The 19,316-nt window shown below is 36.6% G+C and overlaps 1 protein-coding gene across 2 annotated transcripts in view; it reads right to left on the reverse strand.

The window, feature by feature from the left end:
* LOC306849638 (semaphorin-3F-like) overlaps nucleotides 1-19,316 on the reverse strand; it is a 52,496-nt gene that overhangs the window by 3,660 nt on the left and 29,520 nt on the right. Inside the window, exons 3-17 of one of the 2 annotated variants that reach the window (XM_079384815.1) lie at nucleotides 7,628-7,788; nucleotides 7,361-7,423; nucleotides 7,137-7,256; nucleotides 6,800-6,893; nucleotides 6,283-6,402; nucleotides 5,861-6,006; nucleotides 5,574-5,688; nucleotides 5,410-5,479; nucleotides 4,363-4,507; nucleotides 4,050-4,272; nucleotides 3,786-3,874; nucleotides 3,633-3,674; nucleotides 1,606-1,763; nucleotides 1,287-1,354; nucleotides 1,072-1,196 (exon numbers count right to left, since the gene is read on the reverse strand). In XM_079384815.1, the coding sequence (XP_079240941.1) occupies nucleotides 1,072-1,196; nucleotides 1,287-1,354; nucleotides 1,606-1,763; nucleotides 3,633-3,674; nucleotides 3,786-3,874; nucleotides 4,050-4,272; nucleotides 4,363-4,507; nucleotides 5,410-5,479; nucleotides 5,574-5,688; nucleotides 5,861-6,006; nucleotides 6,283-6,402; nucleotides 6,800-6,893; nucleotides 7,137-7,256; nucleotides 7,361-7,423; nucleotides 7,628-7,788 (1,739 nt within the window). Of the gene's footprint in view, nucleotides 1-1,071; nucleotides 1,200-1,286; nucleotides 1,355-1,605; nucleotides 1,764-3,632; nucleotides 3,675-3,785; nucleotides 3,875-4,049; nucleotides 4,273-4,362; nucleotides 4,508-5,409; nucleotides 5,480-5,573; nucleotides 5,689-5,860; nucleotides 6,007-6,282; nucleotides 6,403-6,799; nucleotides 6,894-7,136; nucleotides 7,257-7,360; nucleotides 7,424-7,627; nucleotides 7,789-19,316 lie in introns of both variants that reach the window. The other variant, XM_079384814.1, reaches the window with a different exon arrangement.

Genomic DNA, 19,316 nt, shown 5'->3' on the forward strand with positions numbered 1-19,316 from the left:
TCTTTCATGTCTATCTTCAACCCGCGTTCACGGGTGTTGCTGACGGAAGAGAAGAAATTGTTGAATAAAGTAATTATTTTTGTTTTCTTTGCACACAAAAAGTATTCTTGTAGCTTCATAATATTAAGGTTGAACCCCTGATGTCACATGGACTATTTTAACAAAATTTCTGGGCTCTCGGATTTAATCAAAAATATCTTAATTTGCGTTCCGAAGATGAACGAAGGTCTTACTGGTTTGGAACGACATGAGGGTGAGTAATTTATGACAGAATTTCGATTTTTGGGTGAACTATCCCTTTAAGTATAAAAATTTTTGAAAGTGAAAAAGAACAAATCATCTTATAATTCATAGTGGAAAATACGGAAGTTCTAAGCGGCCATGCATTATTATAATTTTTCTGTCTTGTTTTCTCATGATCACGACTTAATTTTATCGTGATCTCGACATAACGAAAGTTGTTTTGTCGTTATCACGACTTAATTTTCTCTTTTCTCTGTGTATTCGGCATGAGAAAATGCTATAGAAGCAGCATCATCGCAGCATCATGGATGATCGTATTCGCTTTTACTTTGATCAGGGACTCACTCAAACTGAAATAGCTCTGTGTCTGTCAGTGATTGACGACTTACACATAAGTGTTCGACACTTGAGAAGGAGGCTGTCGGGTCTGCAACTTTATCGTCGAAGACAATATAGCGACCCTGATTTTCTCACGATAGCTACAATTACGTTGTGAGAAAACGGTTTTTACGTTGAGATCAACAACTTTCGTTATGTCCAGATAACCACAAAACAACTTTCGTTATGTCGAGATCACGAGAAAATTAAGTCGTGATAACGACAAAACAACTTTCATTATGTCGAGATCACGAGAAAATTAACTCGTGATCACGAGAAAACAAGACAGAAAAATTATAATAATGCATGGCCGCTTAGAACTTCCGTAGAAAAAGCATAAATTGTGTGAAACTTCACATTTGATACTTTTTCACTGAAATAATGTTTCTTCTAAAATTTTTGGGTGAACTATCCATTTAAAGCCTTATAATAGTCACATCAGTGTCTTACTGCTTTTCGTTTGCCGTCCTTCTGGCAGAGCCATTTGACGGAGGCCTGCGGGGATCTTGGCTGGCACTCCAGGAACGTGCTGCTCCCCTCAACCCCAAACTGCACCGTCTCCCTCAGACGCTTCTCTACTGAGAGGGTCAGAGAAGGGCCACATTCAAGTTTCTGAAGATCTCCTGCATCATTATCCAGTATCGTATGAGAGGCTGTTTAGAAACCTTTAGCATTGAATCCTCTGCACTGCCGTAGAGGATCTCCATGTTTGATATCTTGCCTTCTGCTTCTCCTAAGGATTCATTCACAAATGATTTCATGGTTAAAAGTTTATTGACTATTTTAACTGTGAAACTGCTGTTAATCAGACCGTTTATTTTCTATTCTGTTTCTCTTCATTATATCTGATGAAGACCAATATGCGTTGTACATGTACTGACCGTGTTATCAGCATTAAAATAGACAGTTAATGAAGTCAAGAAATTCATTTGAACAAAAGTTGGACCATGGTCCACCCAGTGGGGTAAATGAATGCGGTCTGACCTCTTGGTAGCCGGGGTGAAAGCAGAGCAGTGTTCTCCATCCCAGGCACAGTAGGGGTCACGGGCCAGGCAGCAGTCCGAACAGGCCTTGCCATAAACGGCACACCTGTGCAGGGACACCTGGGTAAGACCCCTTTCTGAAGACACGTATAACTGTTGCTGTAAACCACAAGAGAGAAAGAGAAAATGTTGAATGTTTTGAATAATGATTTGTATTAGTGTCACAGCTCGAACGTTAAGAAAATTGTGTTTAAAGCAGGGTTATTATCATATTAACTAAATTCATTATTTGGTGTTTTATATACAGTCATGGACAAAAATTTCTGCACCCTTGGTAAATATGATCAAAGAAGGCTGTGAAAGTTAATCTGCATTGTTAATCCTTTTGATTTTTTATTTAAAAAATCCACAAAAATCTAACCTTTCATTGGAGAATAAGAATTTAAAATGGGGGGAAATATCATTATGAAATAAATGTTTTTCTCTGATACACATTGGCCACAATTAACGGCACCCTTTTATTCAATACTTTTTGAAACTTCCATTTGCCAGTTTAACAGCTTTAAATTTTCTCCAGTAATGACTGATGTGGTTAGAGAACACCTGACAAGAGATCAGAGACCATTCCTTCATCCAGAATCTCTCCAGACCCTTTAGATTCCCAGCTCCATGATGGTGCTTCTCCTCTTCAGTTCACCTCACTCATTTTCTACAGGGTTCAGGTCAGAGGACTGGAATGGCCAGCAGAAGCTTGGGTTTGTGCTCAGTGACCCATTTTTGTGTTGTTTTTGGACTATCATCCGGTTGGAAGATCCAAACATGGCCCATTATAAGATTTCTAACAGAGTCAGTCACTTATTGATTTTTTATCTGTTGGTATTTGATAGAATCCATGATGCCATGTCTCTAAACAAGATGTCCAGAACCTCCAGCAGAAATATAGGCCCACAACATCAAAAATACAGCAGTATATTTCATTATACACATGGGGTACTTTTTATCCCTGTGCTCACCAAACCCATCTTGAGTGTTTGCTGCTGAAAAGCTAATTTTTTTGTTTCATCTCACCATACAAGCCAGTCCCATTTGAAGCTCCAGTCGTGTCTGATAACTGAATATGCTGGAGTTTGTTTTTGGATGAGAAAGGAGAATTTTTCTTGAAACCCTCCCAAACAACATGTGGTGATGTAGGTGCTGTTTAACCATTTTTTAAAAGGTTTTCTGACCCCAAGACTCAACTATTTTCTACAATTCTCCAGCTATGGTCCTTGGAGAGTCTTTAGCCACTCAAATTCTCCTCCTCACCGTGCATTAGGACGATATAGACACAAGTCTTCTTCCAGGCATTTTCGTAACATTTTCTGTTGAATGTTGATTGGAAATGCTTAATTATTTCCCTGATGGTGGAAATGGGAATTTTCACTGCTCTAGCTCTTTTCTTAAAGCCACTTCACTAATTTGAGAAGCTCAATTAACCTTTGCTGCACATCAGAAATATATTCTTTGGTTTTTCTCATTGTGATGAATGATTAAAGAAATTTGTTTTCCCTCCTATTTATATTTCTGTGAAACAGGAAGCCATGGCTGGATAATTTCATGTTCATAATCACCCTGGAGTGCTCAATGGGAATATACTTCAGAGATATTTTACTCATAAGAATTTCTAGGGGTGCCAATAATTGTGTCCAATGTGTATTTGAGAAAAACATTTATTTCATAATGATATTTCCCCCCTTTTTAAATTCTTATTATCTAATGAAAGGTTAGATTTTTGTGAATTTTTTTTTCTTCAGAAAAAAGATCAAAAGGATTAACAATGCAGATGAATTTTCACAGCCTTCTTTGATCATATTACCAAGGGTGTCGATATTTTTGGCCATGACTGTATATTAAAATACCTAATAAAAGGCTAATAAAAAGGACAACAATTTACTAAATATAATTTATAAAAATAAAACCCAATTCAAACTTAACTATAATATATATCAAATGATACTAAAATAATGATTTTACTACAACTATATTTACCCTTTTAGAAGAAATCTTCAGAGTTTTGACCGCAGCTGGAGTCTGAAAAAAATAGAGGGAGAAATTTCAAAACATTCAAAATCATGCATTATGGTATTTTAGGGTAATTCATACCCAATAGCAAAAATTCAACAAAAATCTGTACTTTTGTACCTTAAAAACCTCAACCTCTTCCAAAATGAGCTCTTCTGTTGTGCTGATGTCTTTTGGTAAGACAATCACCTTCTGGACTGTTCCACGATCTAAAGTTCAAGATGAAGCATGAGTAAACCTATCAGATTGCCCATGTTTTATAAGCTGGTTCATGTTGCAGTGCTACACCTTCTCATTAAACGCTACACCTTCTTCATAAAACTTCAGAAAGAAATCATCCTGCATGTAACGAAACAGAAAGCTATACCATAAGAAATGTCTAACCTGTGCCCAGGAAGAGCACCTCGTATCTTCCATCCACAGCATCCACCAGGTCCACAGCAATAGTGGTGAAACGGTAGTCAACTCCAGTCCTGACCACCAGTGGGCGCTTGTGTATTGGATATATAGGTTGATACATCAGCGGATGGCCGCGTACAAAGTTTACAGCCTCATCAGAGAAGGCTTTAGTGGTGTGGAGATCAGGGGTGAAGGTTCCTCCAGGACACTGAGCAGTAAAAATATGCAGAAAGAGCAAAATAGAATATCAACAAAAAATTCATAAGGTACCAAACAGGATTTCATAAGCAATACGCACAGTCCCTGGGCGAGGGTAAGGGATTTTGCCAGTATAAGGTGTCCACTGGTAGTTGTGACCATGTTTGTGAGAGAAGGGTCCATTGAAGACATTTCTGATGTCTGCCATTGAGTACACACACACGGCAGAGCCTTTAAACACAGAGCTAGAGAGGAAAACAGAGAAACAGCATTGGCATCATAACTCATTTAACAAAAGACAATCAATATAAACACTGATATGAAGGAATAGAGATGTTACACTCAACACAGGAATTTCAAAGCTAAATAATCAGTTAGATACATTAAAACTCTTTTTTCACTGTCTATTTGTTACCTTGCTCATTTTATTGATTTTGCTGAATTACTTTTAGTAGTAATATTTATTGCTTCACAATGAAATAACGTTGTCAAAGGCTATTTTCCATAAAACCAAACAAACATTTGACCGTCAAGCTTTAAAGGGACAGAAAAGTAATTTTAGTTGCCTTTTGCACTAAGTTTTCTAAATGATATTCAAGGGTAATATTCAAAATGATATTAATCTCCATACATTAAATGGGAAAATACATTTTTGAGGGGAAAAAGCTAAATATATTCTTTTATGAAAGGAAGTCAAAAGTGAAGGCCAGTATATAATGAAAGAATTCTTATTTTGGGTTTAGGAAGATTTTTTTAATTGTTACGGAAAAAGTGTCTCATGCCTACCAAGGCTATATTTATTTGATTGAAAACAGAGTAAATCATTAATATTTTTTAGTAGACATTACTCCAGTCTTCAGAAACCATTTTAATATGCTTATTTGGCGCTCAGGAAATATTATTATTAATGTTGAAAACAGTTGTGCTGCTTAATATTTTTGTGGAAACATGTTCCTTTTTTCCAGGATTCGTGGATGAATAGAAAGTTCAAATTACAGCATTTGTTTGAAATAGCCTTTTTTGTAACATAAATCTCTTTACTTTTCACTTTTGTTCAATTTAATGTGTCCTTGCCGAATAAAGTTTCAATTTCATTCTGACTACAAAAGTTTTAGATTTTCGATCCGTGTATGAGAGGTTTTCTCACCCAGCTGTGGAGAACACAGCATACACAATGGGGTTCCGTTCATCATGGGTCCTCTGTATGAAAACATCCCCTTCAAAACAAACAGACATCAGGCATCAAAGACAGACAGAGAGCAGATTAAGAACATGTTATGATCATGTTGAAGAGAAAAACATATGCCATACTCAGTTCATCAAAGTAAGTCTCAACACCATCTGCACCAATCACAGAACAGACCAGTCGTGCTTTGAGGAACGTTGTCCACTTATTCACCAATGACCTCTGACCTCCATCATCATTCTAAAAGGGAACGCACACAAACAGAAAAAAAGATTAGACTTTAAACAAACCGTGGGTTCATCTGAATTACAATGATTTGCATGACAAAAACCATCATGCTTAAAAATTGATTATTAAGTCAGAGTGTGGCTTAAGAAGTCAAGTCTTGTGTCTAGCATCTGGATTTTCTCACCAGACAAACTCGGCCTACTCTTGCGAGGACGCTCGGAGCACTGCCCCCCGAAGCATCTAAACTCTTCTCCCGGAAGAAGAAGTAAAGCTTATCATCATTCTTCTCTGCACTGTCTGGAATCTTCTGGATTTTTATAAACACAGGCTCTGATGGAGAAATAAAGGGATTTGAAAGTGAAAAAGAAAGTGAAAGTGACATGACATGTGGCCAAGTATGGTTACCCATACTCAGAATTTGTGCTCTGCATTTAACCCATCCTAAGAGCACACACACACAAGTGAACACACACACACACACCGTTAACACACAACCGGAGCAGTGGGCAGCCATTTATTCATTTTTGCAAAGAGATAAAAAGGATAATATTTGTCACAGGTCTGTCTTTTCATTTTAATCACTTCACTCTTCTGCTTATTTCATACCATTCAGCCATCGGGAGTCATACTGCTCGGTTCTGACAGCGGGACGGTCTCCCAAGGTTCTGAAGATGGCTGGATCTGTACCCATAAAGTCCACATGTACCCCAGCATACAGGTTCCCATCTGAAGAGGGTAGAATGAGTGTAATGTGGAGAGAAAGAGATCATGATGAATGAAGACTGCCTAAATTTATACTACTGGCCCATTTATGCTGTTTGAAGTCTCTCATACAACTAAGTGCTTAACAGAATAGTTCCCACACTTCTGACCAAGGAATTTCCAGCACTCCAGTCGATCAAGGTCACTAGTTAAATATTTAAAAAAAATAGCAACTTCATAGATAAAACATTTGAATTTATAGATCTAAACAATCGCACAAGTTTTACTCTATAAAGATTATTTCTTTGAAAGAAATTGATGGCTTCAAATGACTTCAAAATCTCATTTGTGCTTTTTGGAGCTTGACTGCATGCATTTACTATGAGAGAAACAAGAGAGCAGGAGAAAGAGAGAGTCTCACTTATCAAAGCTGCTGCGTTCTCTTGGCGGGGATCGTAAGGAGACTTTCCTTTTCCAGAGTCCACATAACCAGGAACCAGCCGGAACAGGTATTCCTACACACAATCACACACACAACTTATTAGTAATTATAAAATGAGTTTTTAAATGTATAAAAAAGATCAAATATTAACCAAATTACTCAAAATATTAAAAAAACGCATCAAACTAAATAAAATTATCTAAAAAGTGTTTTTGTATTGACCCTCTTTGTTATTGCTGATGAAATGGAAAAATGATTGTCTTCTAAATTCATCCACAACATTAACACTGCAGTACTGCAAACATTATGTGTGTACCTCAGCTCTCCAGCCTCTGTTGATGAAGGTGCAGATGGGTTTATAAGCTCCTGTGCCGCAGGTGTACAGGTGAGTCCTGTTCCACGGCTCAATCAGACGCACAAAGTTAGCACACTCTCCCTGAGAACATACACAAATGAGAAAAAACAAGGAATTTTAGCAATAAATCTATTTCTTTGCCAAAATGATTCAATATTGAAACAAAATAGACTGTTAAAGTGTACCTGTCCACCTTTGCCAGTTAATTTACACTCCCCTTTTCTTTGTGCTGTTGCTGGCCAGTGAATCTGAAAACACACAAACCTTATTTAAAACACTACACCATAATCACTAAAAAAAGTAGCAAAAGTACCACTGAACTACCATAAAATTGGAATGGTCTGGGTTCATTTACAGTAAATGAACACTTAAATTAACTCAAAATCCACACAACGTTTTACACATTTCTTACATTATAAGAAAAGGATTAAAATAACTGTATAGCGTCTTACAATAAGTGGTTCTTTATTGACATTTTGCATGTCTAGAGAGACCAGATATTCACGGCTGCCCAGGTAGAGCCGGCCTTGGTCTTGGTCCATATGCAGGATTCTGTAGTCGCTGGTGTTGAAGGAGAAACTGAAGGGCCGTATGGTTTTTGTCTCCAGTAACTCTGAACGAAAGAAAGAAAATATCAAGTCAAAGCAGTTAACATCAATGACATCTTTTCTAAAAGTACCAGCTGTAGTTCATGTGTGGATGCTTTAAGTCTTGAAAAATGATCCATCCATTAGATTGTTTGGTTGTTTAAGGTTTTTAGTGGAGTCTTTTCACATTTCTGGGTTTCGCAGAAGTGGAAGTCGTCATGGTTGGGTAAACTTCTATAGCGGTGAACAGGAGACCACATCAAATATATTTTTTGAATTTCCATTAGCTCAAACAGTAAAAGAAGAACTCTACAAGAATGTTTTCACGACTTTCAAAAAGAAGAAAATATAGACAGAGATTGATAATGGCAGTCAGAAGAGAGAAGAATTTCAAATGTTTTAAAAAAATGAAAATATTAAAAACTGCAGGATTCATTAATTTACGATTCTGATGACCATTGAAACACGTTCTCAAAGTTTGTGAAAAGGGTCTATCCTTCTCCTGCAGACCTTTCAGTTCAACCCTTCTTGTCAGAGCCTGGGACAAAACATTTTCTTTTACATTTAATTAAATATTACTTAAATTATTATTATTATATATTAATTAAATAAATAAAAAATATAGACAATATACAGTCATGGCCAATAATATCGGCACCCTTGAAATTCTGTCAGAAAATGCAACACTTCTCTCAGAAAATTGTTCCAATTGCAAATGTTTTGGTATCCATGTGCTTATTGTTTTTGTTTGCACTACAACAACACACACAGAAAAAAAAACAGAGAAGAAAAGTCAAACTTGATAAAAATTTCACACAGAACTCAAAAATGGACTGGACAAAATTATTGGCACCTTGTCAAATTTGTAAAAAATGATTGCTTTTCAAGCATGATGCTTCTGCTGATCTGCAGACACAGGGTATAATGGTTTCAGCTCGCACTATCTGTTGCCATCTGAATGAAAAGGCATGCTATGGTAGGAGACCCAGGAGGACACCACTGCTGACATAAAAAACGCAAGACTGGAGTTTGCCAAAACTTATGTGACAAAACCACAATCCTTCTGGGAGAACGTACTGTGGACAGATGAGACAAAAGTAGAGCTTTTTGGTAAAGGATATCATGGCACTGTTTACAAAAAAGAAATGAGGCCTTCAAAGAAAAGAACACAGTCCCTACAGTCAAACATGGTGGAGGTTCAAAGATGTTTTGGGGTTGCTTTTGCTGCGTCTAGCACTGGATGCCTTGACTGTGTGAACGGTATCATGAAATCTGATGATTACCAAAGAATTTGGGGGGGCAACATAGTTTCCAGTGTCAGAAAGCTGCGTCTCCACCAGAGGTCATGGGTCTTCCAGCAGGACAATGACCCGAAACACACTTCAAAAAGCACTCAGAAATGGTTACAAACAAAGCGCTGGAGAGTTCTGAAATGGCCAGCAATGAATCCAGATCTGAATCCCATAGAACACCTGTGGCGAGATCTCAAAACAGCATTTGGGAGAAGGCATCCTTCAAATCTGAATGACCTGGAGCAGTTTGCAAAAGAAGAGTGGTCCAAAATTCCAGTAGAGAGGTGAAAGAAACTCATTCATGGTTACAGGAAGCGACTGATTTCAGTTATTTTTTCCAAAGGGGGTGCTACCAAATATTAAGTTAAGGGGGACAATAATTTTGTCCAGTGCAATTGTGGAATTGTATCAGATTTGACTTTTCTTCTGTTTTTTTTGTGTGTTGTTCCAATGCAAAAAATAAATAAATAAATAAACATGTGAATACCAAAACATTTGCAACTGCAACAATTTTCTGAGAGAAGGGTTGCATTTTCTGACACAATTGCAAGGGTGCCAATATTTCTGGCCATGACTGTATGTATAATAATGAATATATATATGAAATAATTTAAGTCAATGCAGACCTCTTTGTCATATTTTACATTAATTAAGAAATAAATTATAAAATGCAAATATATATTTACATTTTTTTTTTTAAATTATATCTTAAATTATTTTTTTTTTCTTTCAACCCAGGCTTCTTTACGAGTCATATTTTTCACACAGCAGGTGCTGGTGGTTTCTATCTCTCTCGTTTTCTTTCTCTCTGAGGGAGGACGCAAGGGAGAACAGAGCAGGTGCAGAGATGAGAGACTGCTTCAGCTGTCTGAGCACGCCATGCTCCAGTGTACCAAGTGTCTGTTCCCCGTCTCTATCACATTCAGCCACTAATTTCCCCAAAGACACATCACCAATTAAAGCCGTACATTTACACCAAATATTTAGTGTTTCTGTCCATGTTCAGAAAGCTTTAAATGACAAAAACAATCACATAGGGGCCTACATCACACAACAATAGTGCGAAGGTCAGGCCAGGGAATGAGGAGAAGCTAGATGACTTTAACCATAAATCTGAGGTTACAAGGACGTGCTGACATGGTTGCCCTCTGAGAGTACGAGAGTAAGTGCGTGATTTTAGCGGAGCGGAACAGCGCAACTGACACAGATCGAATCTATAAATTACTCCATGTTAGCGTCATACCACAAACCACTTTGATCTCAGAGGTATTACTGTGCTCTCGTCCAAACGCCTGTCCAGCGTTACACTTTGGATAAACAGAAATAGAATGGGGCCGGTGACAGGAAGGTCAGAGCGAAGTACATGGAAAAGGTTTTAGATAATGTATTAAATAAAGACATGATTAACCTCTTGAATACATGTTTTAAAGGAAGCAATGATCTGAATGAAGTTCCTAGCTAAATAACATTTAGTCATTCAGACAGATGTACATGAGATCACATGTGAACGGGTGAGATGCCACATATGCGCTCAATGTGTGTCTGCACATGTGTGTTAGGTGTGCTCCTCAGGGCTCTAAGTAGGTGGCGAAGCGTACTAGTGTGTGTGTGTGTGTGTGTGTGTGTGTGCGTGGTTCTGGCAGCTGTGTGGGTGATCCTCCAGTCATGTACAGAATCTCCATTGGGAATTGGGATTCCAGACCGCTCGCAGCGCACTGGGGCCACGGATCTATTCTCAGCGTTCTCTCTCATCCCCGTCCAACAGGCTTCATCCACAAAATCCACTATCTGTTGGCAAGCGAGGGCAGCTCGCTTTATTCAGTAAGGAGGCACCTGACAGCTTGTGGACGTCAGGTCAGACCTTGACCTTTACCACGGTACAAACAATCTGAAGCACTCACATCTGAAAGAAGTGATGGGAAGTGATGTCATTTGAGAGGTTGTTAGCACGAACAAGTGCTGTCAAGGAACTGACACAAAGTCATCAATGTTTGAGTTTGCTTAGAAATAAGCTTAGAATTGATAAAATTTGATAATAAATGTTACAGGCTGCCACTAACAACTATTTTTATTTCGATTAATCTAATCTATCGACTAATTTATCCATTAATCGATTAATCTAAACGATTAATTTTCCACAAAAAATCAACAATTTTACTTAAGAATGTTTTATTAAACTATATTTTATTAAACCAAATGAAATCCAAATTTCTATGAAATCCTTTTTTTTAAAAGCAAAAGTAAAGTGCAAGAGAGTGCAAGAAGCAAGTGTCCTCATAGTCCAAATCACTGAAATCAAAGTTCAGTATTATAGTGCAAGAATGACAACACATCCACGTGCTCTAGTCTACTAAAAATGTAATTATAATCATAAAACACTTTTTAAAGGAGTATTTACCAGAAATATTATTTACCAGAACTTATTTAGGAGAAAAATGTAAATGTGCAGTATTTCTGAAAAGAAAAACAAGAAAAAAACTAATTTGTTTCCTTTTTTTTTATAATAAAATCAATTAATTGGAGATGCTTTTTTAGATTATTATAATTTAATGGAACCATTAAATTATAATCCAGAAAATAATGGAAAATAGAATTTGGTAAAGATAAAACTGCAAAACTCAATTAATTAGACAGGCTTTTTGATTAATAAAATTTTGTCTAACCATTAAAACGGAGTATAGAAAAATTTAAATGGAAACAAACTGGATTTGGAAATAATACAGAATTCATAGGGCCCTATAATTATAATAATTATTTTCTGGTAGTAAAAATAGATGTAAGTGAACAATAGCCTTTAAAATGACTTAAAATACACATATAATACATTTACATTTATTCATTTAGCTGACGCTTTTATCCAAAGCGACTTACAATTGCTATATATGTCAGAGGTCGCACGCCTCTGGAGCAACTAGGGGTTAAGTGTCTTGCTCAGGGACACATTGGTGTCTCACAGTGGATTCGAACCCGGGTCTCTCACACCAAAGGCATGTGTCTTATCCACTGCGCCATCACCACCCATATATAATAGCAATGAGGCAATAATAATTAGTTCAAATAAAGTATCAGAAGCAAGAAACCATATGGTTTTATTGAACAAAACTGTTAAAATGTATAATGTATTATAAACAATAGAGCTAATGTAGATTACGCATAACAACAAAGGCCTGCAGGAGGCGCCGACGGCCTGACGATTGTTTTTACACATTACTATTTAATATTGACCAAGCACCATTTAATTCAAATGTCCACTTAATCTTTGGCCACTTCTTTAGGACAGAAATGCTATAGCCACTGTAATTAAATGAATCTGTGGACATCAAAACGTGTAAACCAGGGCTGCTTTCAGCCCCGAAAAAACGGTGCAAAACGTTTATTAAACGATGATGCGTTGAACACCCTGTTCTGATGACGCAAGTGTTGCAACTATGGCAGCTGAGAAGATCACTCCGTGTTCTTTTTGAAGAATTTTCAGAGCCTGATGAAATCGGTATAAATAAATTTTTAATACTGCAAAAATACGCTCGATGTTACAGTCACTGCCCTTGAATAAAAGAAAACATCCCAATCGAGTGAAGGGATTTGTGGGAACTGTGGTTCCTAATTATTGTGATCCAACATTTCAGGATGACAAGAAATTTCAAGTGAAGGATAATCCACTTCTTACCTCCGAGACTGTGTTATGATCTATATGACCTTATTATTTTTATTGCGAGTATTAGGCTTATTATTATTGCTGATCACTGTTGTTGTGCTATGATATTGTAATATTTATCATTATATAATCAGAGGAGCATAGAAAAGTTTATGAAAGTGTCACTCCACAATACAATAGCAAAATATATATGTATAGTATTTTTATGTTACATTAATCAGTGTCTATCACACCTTCCTGAGGAAAGGATATGGACCAGAAGACATTGCAATTACTACACATTTAGACAGACTTAAAGACGTTCCTGATCTATACTTGTGCTCTTATTATTTCAGTTATTTTGCCTTTAATGTAAATAAACGTGCAAACAATATACTTGCTCTTGTGATTATATATATATACTTATAAATTCATCATCATCGTGTTGATATGCTATGTTACTATAAAACTCTTACGACAAACATGTCTTCTAATATCTTCAGTTGTTGCCCATACTGAGCTGCAGCAGACACATATTAATGACTTCACTTGGACCCATTGTGCAAGCTGTATCTTTAATACTGCATGGTTTCTATACACGTTGATGCTGATTGGCCTGACATTTCTGACACACCCACCAAACAAGAGACAACATATCTCAAACCCCGTTGCATGTTTCCAGGAAACATGTCGTTCAACCAGGAACAAAACTGTTGGACACCGGTGTGAGCCTGAACGTGCCCCAGGGTTCCTCAAATCTTTCCCTGGAGGGCCAATCAGCTGCAGAGTTTAGCTCCAACCCTGATCAAACTCCCCTACCTGTGATTTTCTAATGATCTTGAAGACTCTGATTAGCAATGCTCAGGTGTGTTTGATTAGGGTTAGAGCTAAACCAGTGGTGTAGTGGAGGGTATACGCAGGTATACGGCGTATACCCACTTCTTTATCAGTCGGCATTCCGTATACCCACTTCTAAATCTCCTCTGATGCGCACCATTCAGTAGTGTCCTGCATTAGCCAAATCACGACAGTCCAGCATATGAGTAACTAATCCAATCGCATGTGAATATGCGCAAATATTCTCTAAAAACATCCAGTAAAGACAGTGATGCGGTCAGGAATGAGACGTAAACACACTTATGCAGTGTATGTTTCATTTATACTCGAAGCCGGATATCCCTGAAACGGCCTCATAGAAGTAACTTACGAGTCACGACGTGTAAGAATCCAGCTATCGCTGTGGCCAAAGCCATCTCTACTGTAGCTAAGCTGAATTAAAAGAAACGTGAAGACAGTAAACGCATGATTGTGACATTATGGTTTGTGTGTGTTTTTCCAAGTCATCTACAGGTAATCAAAAACGGAGTGTCTATTTACACTAAGTGCAAATAGCCCATCTTGTTGGCAAAGACTATTTACACTAACTCCGAACGTGTGATTGAGTTAGTCAAGAATAAAAAAAGAAGTTAATTCCACATCAGTTTCAGTGGCGTAGATGGTAAGGCGCATGCTTATTGACGCGATCGACCCGAGTTCGCGCCCACCTTTTGCCAAACATTTTTTCTCCTTTTCAAATCTCATATCGCATCAGAAAGGCATTTATTTTCAATAAAAATGAAGGAAATAATCAAAAAGTTGAAAATAAAGTATCGGGTAGGGTTAGGGTAGGTGTAGGGAGGGCTTTATTGTCCCAATAAGGTGGCATCCATTTAATAAATTTGAATTAAGATTACATTTACACTCAGTACGTTATTATTGCGTACTGTTTTATAATGTACTACAATACTGAGGTGCAGATAATTGCCACTATTTGCAATAAGTAGTATAAATAGCAGAACATCTTGCTATTTTAACAGTGTAAATAGAATCTATCGCTATTTACACTTAGTGCAAATAGCCGCTGCCAATAAAAAAAGCATCTGATTCTGAATAATGCAGTGCTAATCGATAGCATTTATTACACTTGGCAATAGATACAGTACTAGGCAATAAAATATAACTTCTGCCTTATTTTGTGATAAAAAAAACAAAAATAAAAACAAAAAGTTATATATTAGGCTAAACAAATCATAAAACTCATTAGGAAAACTCTGGAAAAATATTAAATTATTGGTTATTGTCCAGCAGTGTATTTGATTTCTCAGCCAATTAAAAGCAAGTGGTAATAATAAATAAGCAATAATAATCAATAATAAAACCAGCCAATTAGACAAAAAAAGTTATTATATTTCTAACTTCTTAAATGATTGAGAATCATGATTTTTTGTTTGTTTCAAATAGGGATCACAATTCTGAACAGACAACTAAACAAAATAGCATGTAATTTACTAGAGATTCTGACAAAATGTCAGTTGCTGCAGTCTATTTATACATTTATTTTAATTGCAAAATCTGCACCTCTTCTGTGGATAATATTATTTTCATAATGATCCTTACTCAAGCAGAAGTAGTTAAGTAACAGAGTGCAAATATTACTGGCCCATTTTGGAGTGAACTAAATATGCAAGACTATTTTACATGTCACTGTTTTTGACACAGGTAGTTCATCCTTTGCAGAGCTGCTTAAAAAAAAACAAAAAAAAACTGGGGGCATAAATTAAGAGTATACCCACTTCTCCAGGCACCACTACACCACTGAGCTAAACTCTGCAGGAGCTGGCCAGATTTGAGGATCCCTACTGTAAACTCAGAGGGTTTGGGCTTTTATTTTGAAATCGCGATTTATTCTCCTGTGTTTCTGTAGATTTATAAATGATTTACCTTACAAATCTGATGAAATGGCGCACGTTGCGTTCTCAGATGAAGGTTATAATAAACCCAAACTCACAACAACATGCAGAGATGAGTTTGAGACGCTCCACATGTAAATGATAACAGTTTCTGTGGAGCTACTGTGAACAGAGCCCCTGTGACGCACGTGCTTAACTACACGAATGGAAATAATTAAAGAGCATACTGTATTAGAACTGCATCGCATATAATTATTTAATTAAATCATAGCGTTTGTGAATTCACAATTAGGCTTAATTATTTTTTAAAATGGGTTTAATATATCATGCAGCCTTGGAAAACAGTTTAATAATGTTTTATGATTCTCGACAGTGAAATGCTCCTCTTCCGGTAATTTGCCGGTTAGTCCACACGAGCAAAATGAAGTCGACGATTTTTAAACATCGAATAGTCGACTAAAATCGACAAATCGCGACAGCCCTAAAATGTTAATGTACAACAAAAATAAATAAATATAAAAATGTATTATGTTTTTGATATTTTAAAATAATACTACTACTAATAATAAAGTATTGTTGATATGTATTGTTTTAGAATAAATTTATATTCAAGTTTATTCGTTTATTATATTTTGTATTAATACTGTATTAATTTATATTTTCTTATAAATATCAAAAACATTTTATTATTATTATTTTAAATGTGTTTGATGTTTTTCATTATATTATATTATATTATATTATATTATAAAAACAACAATAATGAAATATCTAAATGGTAAAATCTCCCCATAGCACATTAGATGTGTGTCTCTGAACGCCTAACATTTTTAGGTGACGCGTCTCTTTTTATGTGTTTTTGAGGAGCTCTGCATCTAGTATTGTTTTCCAGCTGGCTGGACCAGTTGTGACTTTCGCCAGTGTTTGCCACGAGTTAAAATCAAATTTAATAAAATCACAATGGCATCATTTAAGGAGGACAAAAGCAGTCAGATTTTCCACTCACAATGTCCCAATTGCAAACATTTAATGTTTGCCAAACCTAATTATAGTGATGGTGCCAACAACAGACAGATCAGGTTTGAAGCAAGAAGGGGAGAAAAAAACTGTTACAACCTAGTTTTATAACATGTTTAATGGAAAAGTATGGCATTTTGTATATTTTTCAAATTATGAATTCATAGTCTTTTGCACATGGACATATATGTCAGAACCATTAAAACATCGCCACTGAAGAGAAACGGCTCAGTGAGTCAGGAAAAACAGCTATGAAGATGCTTAATTCAAAGGGGTCAAAATGTAAAATATCTTCTGAAAGGTACACCAAACTACACAGATGGCAGTACTGTGAGCTAAACTTGTCTTTATGCTGAACTGTGGCAGGAAATACTGAATGACACACACACAGTCCACAAATCTAATACTTGTTTAATTTAGTGGGTCATTATGACTCATTAGGGTCCCAGAGAAGAAGAGCACTTGAGTCCAGAGTTCTCAAAACAGATTTGCAGAGAGACTCTGTGTTTGTACCAATCTCTTGCCTAATACACAAAAGACAAGATAACTGTGGAACATGGTGAGCATTTGGAGTTGGGGAAAACTTCTCGTTTATTAACAGCCCCTCTGTTGCCTGTAAAAAAAATAAAATAATAATTATATATTATGCAATGCTGTGGGGAGGAATAAGATGCCAGACCCCTCAATTAATGTGCAGTGGAAAACTGGATTTTATCCCTTAAGCAGCACACATCTGAAAACTTCTTTTAAATTATATATATTTAATTATCTGAAAACTTCTCTAAATTAAAACAAATCTCAGATTATAATTTCCAAAGGAGCATCATGATTTGACTGAGACACGTCTAATACAGTAATCAGAGCCCAACTGCTGGAGGCAGGTGGACAGCAGTTGCTACCTCTGTGAACAAGGACATCTCATTAAAAAAATAAGTCTAGAAGAGACTGGCATATTAGGAGCTGCATCAGCAGTTCAGTTCAGTCTGCTCAGAAAACAGACACAGACTGTATAAAAAGTACAGTGAACTATCCACGTCTGTATATTTCTTTTGGACGTCTCTAGTTTGAGCCTCGTCTAAACTCCAGCTGCGAGTCGGCCCTGACAGCTTCTTTCCAAAAGCTGCTGCTGCTCTACCTCACTGACTTTTTAACCCTCTGGCCAAAGATTTTTTTAGGAAATCAAAATATTTGGGTCATGACCTAAATGCACAAGGTTTCCAGTTGCATTTCTAGTTATTTAGGAAGCTCAAAAATGACTTATGGATCATTTGTAGCAATCTGGATAGAAGAATGTTCCAGGTTCAATACAATTTAAAGAGACGTTCACTCAAAAATGCTAATTCTGTCATCATTTACTCAACCTCATGTCATTCCAAACCTGTATGACTATTTTGAAAAATATCTCTGCGCTGTTTTTTGTCAATGCAGTGAAAGCCAGAGTGTTTAATGTTGTGACATGCCATATATATAAAAAAAAAAGTGTCATAAGTTTGGAACGAGATGAGGGTGAGTAAATGATGACAGAATTTACATTTTTGAGTGAATGGTCTATTTAACTTGTACTGAACTATTCCTTTAAGTTCAATGCTCTAGTGTGCAGTGATGGATTCAGAAGTATTTAAAAGAATAGTTCACCCAAAACTGAAAAATTTGTCATCAGCCACCCTCATGTTGTTCCAAACTAGTATGAATTTCTTTCTTCTGTTAAACACAAAAGAAGATATTTTGAAGAACATTGGTTCAACAGAAGAAAGAAACAGATACCAGTTTGAAACAACATGAGGGTGGCTGATGACAGAATTTGCATTTCTGGGTGAACTGTCCCTTTAACTGACTGTAGTTTCTGGATCAAGCTGAACCGCTGACCTTTATTGAAATCTTAATTTTTATACTGCACCAAACATATTTCACTGCATAGCTCTAATTTAATCCGACATATAACAAGGGAGAGGGATCATACCACATTATTGTTCACATGCGTCCATGTATCATGAGCACGTAGGCCTGGCTGAGCACTGACGTGCTTGGTCACATATGCTATTTTTACAAACTGCTCCCTAGACTGCAAAGAACTATATGTTTGGCCCACTATGCCACTTTCACAGTTTGATTTTATCAAATTTTATCACTGTATTCAACCAAACTGCCACACTGTGCTAATGAATGGACAGTCTCTCCTTATAAAGACCACCTCCAAGTTTTCAAACATTATTTTCTATTTAATTTGTGGCTGCAAGCCAAAAACTCTGCAGGCTGAATGCCAGACTACTGTAAAAAAGGGTAAAGAGTATCATGAGAATCCTCACAGATCTGGCTTTTAATAATGTTGTAAAAATCGGTTCCTCTGTGCCACTCCAACCTGTTTTTTTAAAGGCCAAGATCATTACTTGAACATGGGAGCCAAGCTCAAGGCCAGCATGGAAGAAAAAAGTAATTCCCCCGAGTTTCTCCAGCGAAGGACATGTTGATTGTAGATGAAATGCAAAACTCTACATGACCTCATTATAAATGCATCTGCCAACAAACACTTTGCACAAGAAACTTGGATGGTCATATATGAGAGAGAAACCCATTTGTATTCATTTGCAAGGCTTTGATCCAACAACAAAGATAAGTTTGAGCAACACAGTTCTATCAGACGTGTTCAAGAAATACCCTCATTATTGTACAAGGCGCCCAATTCTGTAAATCCTCCAGTGCAATACGTCGTTTATTTTTGATGTGAACAATATGTCTTCATATCTATTGCTATCAACACCACAAAGCTTGACTAAAAGAGCTACATAATTCAACATAGGAGCTACATTAACTACAATAGAAGCTAATTTGTTGGTTTATCAACAAGTAAACATTTTGCTTTCAATTTATGTGCCAAATCTGCT

This window comes from Barbus barbus (assembly GCF_936440315.1).
Source record: "Barbus barbus genome assembly, chromosome: 29".
NCBI classification, from domain to species: Eukaryota; Metazoa; Chordata; class Actinopteri; order Cypriniformes; family Cyprinidae; genus Barbus; species Barbus barbus.